The 14,184-nt window shown below is 44.4% G+C and overlaps 1 protein-coding gene across 4 annotated transcripts in view; it reads left to right on the top strand.

Moving 5' to 3' along the window:
- The window catches only part of Kcnk10 (potassium two pore domain channel subfamily K member 10), a 130,369-nt gene extending 117,188 nt beyond the window's left edge, over nucleotides 1–13,181 (top strand). For 3 of the 4 annotated variants that reach the window (XM_032908242.1, XM_032908241.1, XM_032908243.1), the window contains exons 5-7: nucleotides 4,283–4,469; nucleotides 6,925–7,067; nucleotides 9,565–13,181. In XM_032908242.1, the coding sequence (XP_032764133.1) occupies nucleotides 4,283–4,469; nucleotides 6,925–7,067; nucleotides 9,565–10,185 (951 nt within the window). In that variant the 3' untranslated portion in view covers nucleotides 10,186–13,181. The remainder of the gene's footprint in view (nucleotides 1–4,282; nucleotides 4,470–6,924; nucleotides 7,068–9,564) is intronic. The other variant, XM_032908244.1, reaches the window with a different exon arrangement.
- Nucleotides 13,182–14,184: the final 1,003 nt, after the last annotated feature.

Genomic DNA, 14,184 nt, shown 5'->3' with positions numbered 1-14,184 from the left:
GGCTGTTTGTTATAATGTTGAAACTATTAGTTACAAGTAGACCTTTTAGACGAGATTTGGTCAGATAACATAAAAAGAAAATAAAAGCTCAACCTTTAGCAAGATGGTGCCTACTCTCTTTTTCCCTGGGAGAAATAATTCTGTTTGAATTCCCATAGTGACAGATTTGAATTTCAACAAAGTCTAACTCCACCGTAAACGAGGGCTCTGCACATCTAGCCCCTATCCATAGCACTTTTTGTTGCAATGTCTTTGAATAAAATCTCTGATAGCCAGGCTGGAAATGCATGCTAAAAATACTCCTGAGGCAGACAAAGCAATCTGGACAATGTATGTCAGATTTCTAAGAAACCACATAGAAACTGGAGGAGGTGTAGTCATTATTGTGAAGGAGTAAAAATCAAATTTTAAAAAAAGCAGCCAATGAATAAGAATACCTGCAAGCTTACTAAAATAACCTTGTTTCTTCTGTAAATGAAAAAAAACAAACAAGAGGTTGCATTCACAGTGGTTGGACCCAGGGCTTGGCCTCTTGGCTTTTGAAGTTGGAGGTAGAATGAGTAGCATACACATATTCCCCTTCAAGCTGGTCCCTTCCTCCTACTTATGAAGCTCGAGTCTTCCTTAGCAGAGTGCACAGACAGGGAGATAGATTTTTGAGTTCTTTAAGAGTTCCTGTAGTCAGTCAGCTGGATATAAGAGCTAGTTTTTTTCTAGGTATTTCATAACAGTATCTGTTGAAGGATCTGAGGACCAACCCCTCTGACCTAACTAGTCTACAGAGCAAGGGAAGCAAAAATGGGTTAGCAACACACAGCAGCAGCAGCTCACAGTCTACTCAAACACCACACCTAGCCAGACAACCACTGGCACGTAAGTCATGCGATTTTTGCCTAGGGTTAGCACCGGGGAAATACAGTTCCATTCAGTAAGTGGCATGAGACACAGGCCTGGAAGATACAGACAGGATGAGGCTTTGGCCTCTCAGTTCTCCTCTGTAGCTAATTCCACACATCACAAGTGATAATGGCAGCTCTTAGCAGTTTCAGAAAGTTGATGGAGACAGGAGGAAATAAATGGACAGGCAAATGAGAGACCAAACCAATCAACCAAACATCAACCAATCTATCAACCAACCCATCAACCAACCCATCAACTAACCCATCAACCAACCAACTAATCCATCAACCAACCCATCAACTAACCCATCAACTAACCCATCAACCAACCAATCCATCAACCAACCCATCAACCAACTAACCAACCAACCAACCAACCAACCAACTAACCAACCAACCAACCAACCAACTAACCAACCAACCAACCAACCAATCAACCAACCAAAATCCCTGCCAACATTATGAAATGTTGGGGTTAGCACAGAAGTATCAAAGGAAGAGGAGGATCTTTTTTCCAGATTGAAAATGTGGTGATTATATAGATTGATATTCCCAGAGAGGGACAAGAGGTGGTGACCTCCTGATGCTGAGTGGAAATCATCGTAAGCTAGGAGACGACATTTCCCATTATTAAAGAGAATTAGTAAGTCTGGCACTGCTCTCGGTGAAGGAAAAACTTTACACCAAACGAGCCAGTTAACTCCTGAGTACTTGGTAGGCCTGGCCAAGACCTTTATACAAATTTCATCGTCTAAACCACACCCTCGAGGCGGGCTTTCTTGTTCCCACTTTATTAAAGTTGAGAAGTTTGAGTCACTCAGTTGGTGATCAGTAAGAACAGAATAGAGTATGTCTCAGGTATCCTGTGTCCCTAAAAGCCCTTCTGTAGTCGGAGTGTGTGTTTGCAGAGTCAATACCTGAAGCTCACCGAGTGACCCAGGCAGAGGCTCCACACGTGGTGAAAGCCGACATGCAATGAAGGCAGTTGTCTTATTGTTATCTGGTGGATAGCAGCGGAAGTACAAATGTCCAGAATAGCAGATATTGCTACAACTTGGGGCTCACAGCTTGGGGTTTTGTAATCAAGCATGAATATATGGCTTATTTCACACACCCATATTTAATCATGAAAAATATTTAAGTCCCCCAAATTCCCTCAAATAATCAAATGTTCCAAACATTTTCTGAGCATCATTCCTGGGAATTCAGGAGTGCTCTGGTTAGTGTGGGCAGGAAGCAGAAAGAGGAATGTTTACCTTGTTAGTGACTCCTCTAATAGGTGCTGACATGAGAACCAAGCCTTTGCTGTATGCTTGCCCTCTCCATCAAGCAAACCCATCTGTGCCCATCTCAGGAAGTTGGGTAGATCCTTGCCTTCGCACAGACTCACCACCCTTCTTTGCGAACCACATCCTCATTTATATGAGGGTTGTGTGCACGTCCTAAAGTTAGAATTTAACACCACACATTTAATTCACTTTAATTTCCTTATGCACTTGAGGAGGGCAATTAGATGACCATAACAGTCTGCCATGGAGTCCGCTCTTGGGCTCTGGACTTTTCCTGCCTGTCTATGAACTAAACCAGACCATTAAGTTCCTGGATTGTCAAAGGGTGTAAGCTGCTCCTCCTCCTCAGGGCTCTCCCATTCAACACAGCAGGGATTCATGAAATAGATACAGTATGCTCCATGGTTCTCAGGTAACCAATTTCTAATATGACACTTCTAGGAAAACATATTTTCATGCTATATCATTAGATACTTTTTTTTTTTTTAACAGAAAGCCTTCCTGAGGATATGAGGAGATAGGCATTCAGGTTAATCTACTTATTTATCCCAGCTCCCACTTTATATGCTAACTGCCCTCTGAGAAGTCAGGGGGAGCACCTTGCGCTGAATTTCCTTAGCTTTTCCCAGAGAGTTTGCACACTGACCACTTTTTATCCCATCTTCCTATAATGGACACAAGAGGACCTGTTCCTCAGAGGGACTGCATTTGGTGCCTTGTGTTAGGGAGGGCCAACTTAATTGGCAATTTTCTTTGAGCAGAGCAACTGTTGAATAACCTGGAGGACTGTGCTCATCATTAAACACAGGGCGGAGAGTTAATCACATCAGAATTCTAATCTTGGCTCTGACCCTCATTCACAGCATCATTTCGTGCAAATCCCTTAGCCCCTCTTGGTGTCTGTTTTACATCAGTAAAATGAGAAATATGAATGCATATCGTCCTCTCCATGTTCTGAGATCCTTGAACTTCCGAGACACCAGGAGCAATGAACAGGAAGTGGATTTTTGTGCATTCAAAGTGCTGTGTAGTTTCACCCAACTCAACCTAACCAATGTAGACAGGCCATGCAGTCCGGTGTTAAGCACCCATTTCACAAATTTATGCCATTAAATGATGTTGAGGTCCCCTGGTGCCAGAGTCATCTTCTCTAGCACCAATTCTGGGAATCTGGAGAAGATTTCAAACTTTCGAACATTCCATTAGAAGCAAGGCCAAGTTAGACGATTGTGCATCAGAGGCCCACAAAGGATGCAAAACATCCACCTGGGACAAGGCAGTGTGATTCATCCGTATCGGAATTCCCAGGCTTCCTACATTTTTTTTTTGTAGTACCTAACTGATGGTTCCTTTTGAAGTGGATGAAGGTGGAAACTCCAATTGATCTTTTAGAAAGGGACCTTGTCATTCTGACTCATCTCCTGTGATATATGGTGATGCAATCAACAGACATAATGACCATAGCATTAACTCAACATGTACTTAGAGAAGTGCACGTTTCACCATAGATAGAGACAGACTAAACTTGGCTGGAGCCCACCATAAATGAGGGATGGTGAATTGTTGTTATTATGATTCCATTTTCTTTTGTCTTCTTTCCTTTTGTTGGGAGGCATGAGGACTATGGGCAACCATTCTACTTCCCCTCAAAATCAATGCTATTTCTCACTCCCTTAACCTATCATTTTGGACACAGCCAGTATGTGTTGTGAATAGTCCTGAATGTCAGATTCCCCAACAGATCAGTAGCACATGAAAAATGTCAGCAAGCTATCTCTTGTTGGGAAATAATTACAGTCACACTAATGACTCAGATTAGAATTGGGCCATATTAATGAAAGCATGCAAGAGATATTTAAAGCACCAGCAGGGTTCAACTTCAAGCCTGGGCTATTCTAGACCACCTGAAGACTCCTGTGTGTGCATTCTCATAGCCAGGAGTCCACTGGTGTTAATCAGATTTCTATGCAGCTGCTTATGACTGGAGAGAGGTTAAAAACCGCAGACATAGCACCGACTTCCAGGTACCTATCCTCTGAATCCAGGATACTGCCTCTGACTTGCCTATCTCTCTTATTCCTTTGCTCTCCCCAGAAAAAGCAAGTGAGTCAGACCAAGATCCGGGTCATCTCAACTATTCTTTTCATCTTGGCTGGCTGCATCGTGTTTGTGACGATCCCTGCTGTCATCTTTAAATACATAGAGGGCTGGACCGCGTTGGAGTCCATCTACTTTGTGGTAGTCACTCTGACCACAGTGGGCTTTGGTGATTTTGTGGCAGGTAAGCAACCTGGGCATACCCAGTCACTTGGGCCTCCCTGGGGAAAACAATCTGTTAGATGTCCTTTTCAAAATCCTGATGCCCAGGTTTGGGGATTTAGCTCAGTTCTAATGTGCTTGGCCAGCAATCCCAAGGCCCTGGATCCAGATCAAAAGAATCAAAATCACAAATACTAGAAGCAACAGATGCTCAAAATCCCTCATGAAAACAACCCAACACTTACATAGAATTTATGCACATCCTCCTGTGCATGGTCAACGATCTGTATGTGGATGGTGTGTAATACTCAATGTAAAGAAAATGCTATGCAAATAGTCATCCTACTGTATTGTTCAGGGAGTAAGGAGAATAAAAAGTCATGCACATGTCTAATATTGACAATTTTTTTGGAGTAATTTTGGTCCAACTGTGGTTGAATCCAGCCAGCCAGCTTGTGGATTAATCAACACTTGGAGTGTTGCTGGACCATTCCAAGAGTTGACGTTCATTGTGATCTGATAGGTTATCAGTTCTACTAGAAAGTCAACTCGGGGTGGGAGAGAACCACTCAGGATTGATTGAAGCTTTCTTTTACGGCCGACCCACTTTGATATGGCTTAAGGATGCTGCAGTATTTCACAAACCTGACTCCGAGTGCACACAGAGCTTGCAATTCTGGCCATGGTTGGAAAGGCCACACGGAGGGGTGTGCTCTGTATTGTTGGCTAGTACATACCAGTGACAGCCTTGGCTGGATGCTAGTGACCTGCGAAGGTACATATTTACTTAGCCAAAAGGGGGAAAGAACACTTAAGGAAATGGGCTTAATATCCTGTAAACAGTTGGCCACAGGGGAGAATGAAGACAGCTGAACCAGAGCAAAGAGGGGCCTGACACCTTGGAATCATTTTTTACCTCTTATTGTATATGTATGAATTTTTCCCAGACATATGTGTGTGTACCACATATGTGCCCGATGCCCTTGGAAGTCAGAAAAGAAGATGTTGAACCCCCTGCAATGTGAGTTACAGATGGGCTCCAGCCACCACGCAGGTCTCTGCAAGAGCTATGAGTGTACGCATCCCTGAGCCACATCTCCAGCCCTGTTCCTGCTGCAGTAGAGTTCAGGGGTTGTGTTGTGGATTAGTTTTGATTTTATTAAGAGCCCGAGGCCCCAGTGGATGTCCTTCAAGCTTTCCAAGGGATTGTCACCATAGAGCTTCAACGATGTTGGACATGGTGACAAGGAATATTTCATCACCCTGTGTCCTGATTATTAGTTCAGCACCCATGAGTTGTCTGAGAGTCACCCTACCTGCTCTGTGGGTGACTGAAGGGTGCCGTCAGCAGTGCTAACAATGAGGCTGAAATAAGGAGGCAAATTATTTGTAATACATAACTGTTTCTATTAATGGAGTTGCTAGTCGATACCATTAAGCAACTGGCCAATTTGGCTTGATGGATTTTTTAGTGTAATCTTTATTTATAGAATGATGGGATTGAACTATATGCCCTCACAGGTACAGTTTAGCTTCCAGCTATGATAATTCTAATTGCTTAACCTAATTGACCCCCTGGATGGGCATCATGTAAACACCATCCCTCACTTAGCACCAAATCACTATTTCATTGATCAAAGTCTTAATAATGCTGTTATACTTAATTTTACTTCTGCATATCCACTCGTCTCTAATGCATGTGAACTTTAGAAGGAAATCGCTTCAAGTATTTGAAATCATTTGGCATAGTGTGTGTGTGCGTGTGTGTGTGCTTTCTGTCTTCTCTTTTCATTTTCTTTCTCCTTTTCTAGCTCCTCCCTTTGTCTTCCTGGCTTCTTCCTCTTGTTCTCTCCCCTTCTTCCTCCTCCTACTTCTAGTCTGTCTGTCTGTCTGTCTGTCTGTCTGTCTGTCTGTCTGTCATAATCATCATCTTCATGTCATCATAATTTTCTTCCCCTGGTTCATCTTCCTCTGTCCTTTTCAGAGTCAAATTCTCCCCATGTAACTTTGGCTCACCCTGAACTCACTGTGTAACTCAGGCTGGCCTTGAGCTTACGGTGGATCATCCAGCCTTTGCTTCATAAGTGATGAGATTATTAGTGTGTACAAGCCCTCCCAGTATTGAGTCTGTGTTAATGAGGAGAATTCAGAGAAGTTTGAGAAAAACAAAATGATAGTTGGTGGGCCGACGTCTGAAAACACTAGTCCTGTGAAGTTAATTCTTTGTCAGTGGGAGTAGATGACTCAAGATGGTCACTGGCATTTTTTTTCTGTTCTAGAAGGAAGGGTTACTTTTAGTTGTTAAGAATCAAAGAAATTAAGCTACAAGCCAGACTCCATTTTCTGTTGGGTCTTGTTTCCTGAAAGCCTAATGGCCTAGAACTAGACATGGGAATGACATTTCCCTCCACGGACTGGAGTTTACTCTGCAAAGACCAACTGCTGACCACGATAAAGTACCATTTGGTTGTTTTCAGGGGGAAATGCTGGCATCAATTACCGAGAATGGTACAAGCCGCTGGTGTGGTTTTGGATCCTTGTTGGCCTTGCCTACTTTGCAGCTGTCCTCAGTATGATTGGAGACTGGCTGCGAGTTTTATCCAAAAAGACAAAAGAAGAGGTAGGATCCCTTCCAACCGCCCACGAATGTCCTTGACACCCCTCATTGAGAAATGTCTACTTCTGACTCCACGAAAAGATTGCATGGCTTCTTTTATTTAGTTCCATTTATTTAGAGGCTAAGTTGAGTCCATAGTAGTTATTTCTAAATCTTTTAGCAGATAACTGCTTTAAAAATGTAAAGAAAAAAATAGGAATAACAAGCGAGGGTGGATGGTGGTTTCAGAAAGAATTCGGTTGCCCGTGTCAGCAACCACATGGGAGACTTCATGAACTCGTGGAGAGCCTGGGGAAGCTGGTTGGCACTCCAGGTCTCAGGGTCAGCATGGGGATGGCCTGTTGGACACCACCAGATGAAAGTCATCGAACAGTGCCCAGCCATGGGGAAATAGGCTCAAGGGGTCCTTTCTGCATATATCCCCCATGTCCTTGTATATATCCCCTATGTCCTTGTATATATCCCCCATGTCCTTGTATATATCTCCCCATGTCCTCTCCCCCACTGTCAGATCCTCAGACTTTTATTCCTGTTGCCAGTTACCTGCTGTCTTTACGCATAAAAGTATATTTGAAACTCAAAGGCAAGAGAAGGAAGACAGAAGGAAAGACACATAGGGCATTCAAAAATAATCAGTTTTTGGCAAAGAGAGGAAGATAAGTAGGAGGAGAAAGAGTAAAGAAACGAGAGAACTCGACAAGAGAGGGACAGAGTCCATCTAAGGACAGCTGCACAGTCCATTTGGTAAAAAGGGATATAGGAGCTGGGTGAGCTCCCCTACCTCCCCCCTTCAATTCCTGGGCTTTCAAATTCACCTTCCTGGCTTGTGTAAACATTCCCAATGCCATTCCAGCCTGATTACCCAGAGAATGCCATGCTGGATGTTGGCTTTAACAAAAGAAGGGACAGCAGAAACAGACTTTTTTTTCCTCTTTTCTTTTATTGGGTATTTTCTTTATTTACATTTCAAATGTTATCCCCTTTCCTGACTTCCCCTCTGAAAACCCCCATCCCATCCCCCATTCCCCTGCTTCTGTGAGGGTGCTCCCTCACTCAGCCACCCACTCCTTCCTGTCTCCCTACTCTGGCATTGCCCTACACTGGGACATTGAGCCTTCACAGGACCAAGGGCCTATCCTCCCATAGATGCCCAACAAGGCCTTCCTATGTTACATATGTGGCTGGAGCCTCCATGTGTACTCTTTGGTTGATGGTTTAGTCCCTGGGAGCCCTGGGGGGGAGGTTCTGGTTGGTTGGCATTGTTCTTCCTATGGGGTTGCAAACCCCTTCGGCTACCTCAGTCCTTTCTCTAACTCCATCATTGGGGACCCCTTTCTGAGTCCAATGGTTGGCTGCGAGCATCCACCTTTGTTTTTGTCAGAATCTGGCAGAGCCTCTCATTTGACAGCTATATCAAGGTCCTGTCTGCATGCACTTCTTGGCATCCCCAATAGTGACTGGGTTTGGTGACTGCATGTGGGGTGGATCCCCATGTGTGGCATTCTCTGGATAGCCTTTCCTTCAGTCTCTGCTCCACACTTTGTTTCCATATTTCCTCCTGTGTGTATTTAGAAACAGATTTTTCTAAATGCTAAATCTTGAGTCATTTGTCTCTCTAGGGAAGCAGAATGTCACATAAGCAACCAAGATATTTGGTGATGAATCTCCAGCAAAACTTCACTTCCTAAGAAAGTATTTTAGGTGGACTTTGGTGGGAAATACCCTTTTCCTGCACCTTAACCAGGGAAATACGGTATCAGGTACCTTGGGCCTTCCTCAGCACATGGTCGTAGAATGGCTCCAATAGAGGATGATGAACTGTCCCAGTTTGCCCAGGACTTAGGGGATTTCCTTGGGCACAGGACTTTTATCTTTCTCAATACCTCAGAGATTGGACCCTGGGGCCTTGCACATGCTAGGCAGGTGCTCTGCCCTTGAGTTCTATTCGTATTTCGTGGACAGAGGTATTGGAAAGACGGGAAGACAAAGGTTTGCTGAGCGTTGACTTTCTGGCTGAGTTAGGTGTGGTCTTTAATGTCATGCAATTATAGAGGCTCCATGAGACTTCATGTGAGAAAAATGGGGCCATACAGTGACACACACACACACACACACACACACGAGAGAAGGAGAGAGAAGGAGAGAGAGAGAGAGAGAGAGAGAGAGAGAGAGAGAGAGAGAGAGAGAGAGAGAGGAACCCAGATCCATTCTCCAAATGTTATCATCTACCTCTACTCAGCTCTAATTTCTCAACCCTAGGTGCTTCCTAAGCTCTCCCTCCTACGTCAGTCAGTTGCTACACAGTCTGACATGGGTGTCTATTTGGGTTGTAGAAAGCACCAGAGAATGTGTAGTCCTTTGTCTCTTTCCCTGGGAGATGATCTACCCTTTGTCTCCCACAGAGACAGCCTCCCTCATGGGACCCCTAAGGGTTGTGGGTTCTGAGAAGTCTAAGACGAGAGGAATTTCTTAGTTTGCTTTGCTCTTCCACCTTGTCTAGGTGGGTGAGATCAAAGCCCATGCAGCTGAATGGAAGGCTAATGTCACTGCTGAGTTCCGGGAGACGAGACGACGGCTCAGCGTTGAGATCCATGACAAGCTGCAACGGGCAGCCACCATCCGAAGTATGGAGCGCCGGAGACTGGGATTGGACCAGAGGGCCCACTCACTGGACATGCTTTCCCCCGAGAAGCGCTCTGTCTTTGCAGCCCTGGACACAGGCCGTTTCAAGGCCTCATCCCAGGAGAGTATCAACAACAGACCCAATAACCTACGCCTTAAGGGGCCAGAACAGCTCAACAAACACGGGCAGGGCGCTTCTGAGGACAACATCATCAACAAGTTTGGGTCCACCTCCAAACTCACAAAGAGGAAAAACAAAGATCTCAAAAAGACCTTACCCGAGGATGTTCAGAAAATCTACAAAACCTTCCGGAATTACTCTCTGGATGAAGAGAAGAAAGAGGATGAGACAGAAAAGATGTGTAACTCAGACAACTCCAGCACAGCCATGCTGACAGAGTGCATACAGCAGCAAGCTGAGATGGAGAATGGAATGGTACCCATGGACACCAAAGACCAGGGGCTGGAGAACAATTCTTTACTTGAAGACAGAAACTAAATGTTAAAGACACTGGAGCTGGACTATGTGTTGTCTTGTTTTTGTTTGTTCTTGTTTTGTTTTGTTTTCTGTCTTGTTTTTGTTTTAATATTCACACTGAGACACGTGCCTTAAATAGACTTGTTAGTCCAAAATTACATAGCATTGAAGAATATATTTCACTGTGCCATACACAACTGAAAGCTTGCTCTGCCAAAATGAGTCAAACAAGACCTTTGTTTCAAATAGTGGTGGCAGGACCCATGGGAGCATTTGCACAGGTAGCAGGTGTCGGCTATCCCTGTGAGGGGAGTTCCAATGGCAGTGCTATAGTCTCCTCACACAGTGCCACCCTGGCATGGTACACAGGCAAGGCAGCTTTCCCTCAGACCAGCCTCTGAGAGGACAGGTTTGACTTTTGAATTGAGTCTCCTTTCCCAAACCAACCCTTAGCGATAGGTTGTGCACAGAAGGGGTGGCTGTTTGCAAGGGACCAGGTGACTCTAGCAAGGGTTTGAGTGGACATTTTGACAGGCCACAGTGCAGAACACCTACTCCGAAATGAATGTCCTTGGGACCCAAGAGTACCTGGGAAACTGTTCAGAGCACACACGTTTTATAAGGTGCAATTGCTTTTCTCATTAAAAAAAAAAATCACAGACACATCCCACTGTGGATATCTCCTTAACCAATGACAGACGTCCACTGAACTTTATCCTCACGGGATACGTAATGCAGGCGGGCTCGCAAGCTTTGGTGAACACACCGCCTCAGCCTCTGCCTCGTTTGGAAGGCAGATCATGCATTTTCTTCAGTGGGTGTGAAGGTAAAAAAATAAACTGATTTTGGAACATTCATACTCACTTTTCTATGGGAACTTTAATTATAACTCATTTTGATAGGAGGGCGGAAATACCAAAATTATTGCCTTTGCATGATACCAGTGGCTTGCTGTTCTGTCTAGCTGATCCTAATTTTTTTTTTAAATAAAGATAAAAGTAGACATCTTGCATTTGTGAGACACACCGAGGAGGACCATGGCATCTTTCCATCTCAGGGCTTCCTGTCCTTTTGGGTGTCTTAGAGTAGACTTAGCTATGGGACTCAATCTTGCTATTTCCGAACAAAAGGAAAAGGAATCGCTCACCAAACCCTTGGAAGATTGAAATGGTTTAAGCTCTTTGCAGCTTAAGTGCCATTAATGCATTTAAAACCGTACTGAAGAGGAGGGTTTAAAAGATTTCATCTTGTTCTTGTGTTTTCTGATGCCTTTATCAATTTCATTGTATGACTATGTTTCATTATGTCTCTACTACGGGAACACACCCTTCCCTACCTATTCACCCCACACCTGTCAATCACCAGAATGCTAACTCCCTCACCATTTCTAGGCAGGCAATGGTCAATATGAGACCAGAAAGGAGAAATTCATAGTAGGCCTTATCTCTGCCTTGGATGCATCAGCTTTAATCAGATTTGGCTGCATGCTGGTTCAGCAAGGGCCCCCTGCACTTAAACATTTGAATCCTGTAACATGAGGAAACTGCTGGTTATGGGTCTTCAAGACTCAGTACCACCTTTGGGGATTTTCATGGAATTTTCCTATAACTAATTAACAGAGCATATTTAACAAGAGATCACACACAGCACAAGTGGAGACTTCCAGAAACCGTCTACCTTTTTCTAACCGAGGGTAAATTATGTCCACTGCCTCTTTGACTGCTGGTACTATGGAAGATTCATGTTCCCTGCCCATTTCCCTGAAGTGTACTGTTTCCAGCTGTCCCCTTCTTGGAGCACCGAAGCCTGTTTTCCAACTCAGTGAAACCTTCAGGATCTTGTTAATTATTTGAGAAGTCAAATAGGAATCACTATGGTGAGCCCTTTTCTGTTCAGGGTTTGTCTGGGATCCCTCCTTCATCAGATCACATAGTGCTGGAGACTCGGACATTATGACGTGGATGCTGGGTTTCTATCTTGGGAAGGGCCCAGCCTGGCTCACTGTGTTTTAAGGAACAGGGAGAAAAGTGGGACTTCTCTATTCTGACGAGTTTCCTGATGAAACTGCACATGGATCTCACCCATTTTCCGTTGTATGGTACCTTGGCACATCTTCATTGTTGTGTTAAAACTGCAGGCACTAGATCTGTGTCTGGGAAAGAAGCATCCCTGCCTTTTTTTCTGTGCCTTTTGTGGACTTGGCACTGAATTTGGGCATTTTAAGGCACTCATTGAAACCTCAGTGGGAAGTATTTACAAACCCTTTGTATAGACGAGGGCACAGAGACTCAGGGAAGCTAAGCAACTTACCAGTAGTGCACAGCAAGAATGTGGTAAGAGTCTGCTCTTAGTTTTGCTTATGATGTCCACGACATGTACCCTTGTGACTGAGAGTGCTTGTGTGTGTGTTTGTGTGTGTGTGTGTGTGTGTGTGTGTGTGTGTGTGTGTGTGTGTGATTGTATGTGTGCACATATCTTACAAGCTTCATGAGCACAGTTGACAGAAGTGACGGTCAGATTTTTTTTTTTTACCCTTAAGAGGGAGCAAAATTTGGGGATAAAGCTGTCCTAAAAGCTTGCCCCTGAAGCTATCTGCCGCATGCTTCTGGCTTTGTGATGCTGTAGAAAGCACCTTTTCTGTATTGCTGGAAATGCCCCTCCAAAGCACTCCTTTGCACTTTACTCGATTTCCTTGCCAGAACTCTTCATACAGCAAGAACTAGACAGCTCAGAAGTCTTAGATGCATAATCAACCAAATGGAACAGGTACATGAGTCAGTGTGTGCACGGATGTATTCGCGGGAATTGAACCACAGTAATACTGAGACTCAAACATAACCTTGGATCAAGAGTGTGAAACCCATTCCCAGAGTTGGATAAAGGTTCTAAACGATGTCAAAGAAGAGCCTCAACCCAGATTGTGTGTGTGGACAAAGTGCTCCAAATGCTTCATGATGGGAGCGAGAGAAGTTTCATTTCCTGTGTGCATGCTAACTAAGCCTGAAGGTGTTGCTTGTTTGGAATGCTACCCCTGTAAGCAGGGGAGCAAGCAGTATGCAGAACAGGCACAGAAGACAGCTGCTACATTTACATACAAACACAGGCCGGCCTACCCTTTCCCCTCAGTAACCCTTGCCTCTCTCTTAAGCCCAGAATAAATGTATGGATGGTAGACATGGAAAGAGCACATGGTTGGTATCTTAGGGGGGTGCTTTTGTGCTTGTTTGACGGCAGCTGAGCACAGAATTGTTCTCTTGTCTGGAGGTTTACTAGTGAGAGCTAAGGGACAGCTTGGAGAGGCTAATATATATATAATTATATTATATAGTATCATATCATTATATATAATATATGTATATATATATATATTATATATACATTCCGAGACCTAACTCAGTAGTGATTCACTCCAGCAGTTTTCAGTTTGGCTATAGGGATGTGCAATGTGTAAATGTGTGACGCGTGTGGTGTGAAAGGGGTTGTCCCTGGCTTGTAATTCAGGTACCTGGGACCACTCTTGCTTGTGCTCTTCCACACCCCGAGCCCGTGCACACAGACTCACTGTTTTCCCTGGACCTCACCTGCACACCAAGGGAACGGAGCACAGGTGATCACCAAAACCTTTTCCCAATTGTACAGTTCTCCGAGAAGACATTCCCTGGTCCGTGAGTTAATCAAAAGATTATTACAGTTGGATTTCTGCATATTGATTAATGGCCCCATTCCCACCCTCGGTGTTTGTTTTCTGTACGGTTGACGGAGACCAGACAGACGTATTTGAGAGACTGCTGTCCAGATTAGGAGCACACCCTACATGGGCCCTATCCACTACCATCCCAGCCCTTAGCACACTGTTGCTCTGCACAGCACACAATGCAGGGGGCTCCTTTTGTCTTGTGTTGCGGTATGAGGGCGGGGTCATCAGGACAGTGGTTTACGGCTAGTCAAAGAATCGTAAGCCCCTGCTATCTGCATTCAGTTGTACTAAACGTTTCCTTGACCGCATCGTGAATTCATGTC

This window comes from Rattus rattus, chromosome 7, assembly GCF_011064425.1.
Source record: "Rattus rattus isolate New Zealand chromosome 7, Rrattus_CSIRO_v1, whole genome shotgun sequence".
Classification (NCBI taxonomy): domain Eukaryota; kingdom Metazoa; phylum Chordata; class Mammalia; order Rodentia; family Muridae; genus Rattus; species Rattus rattus.
The sequence above is the reverse complement of the archived record's forward strand: the minus strand, read 5'-3'. Positions and strand labels throughout refer to the sequence as shown.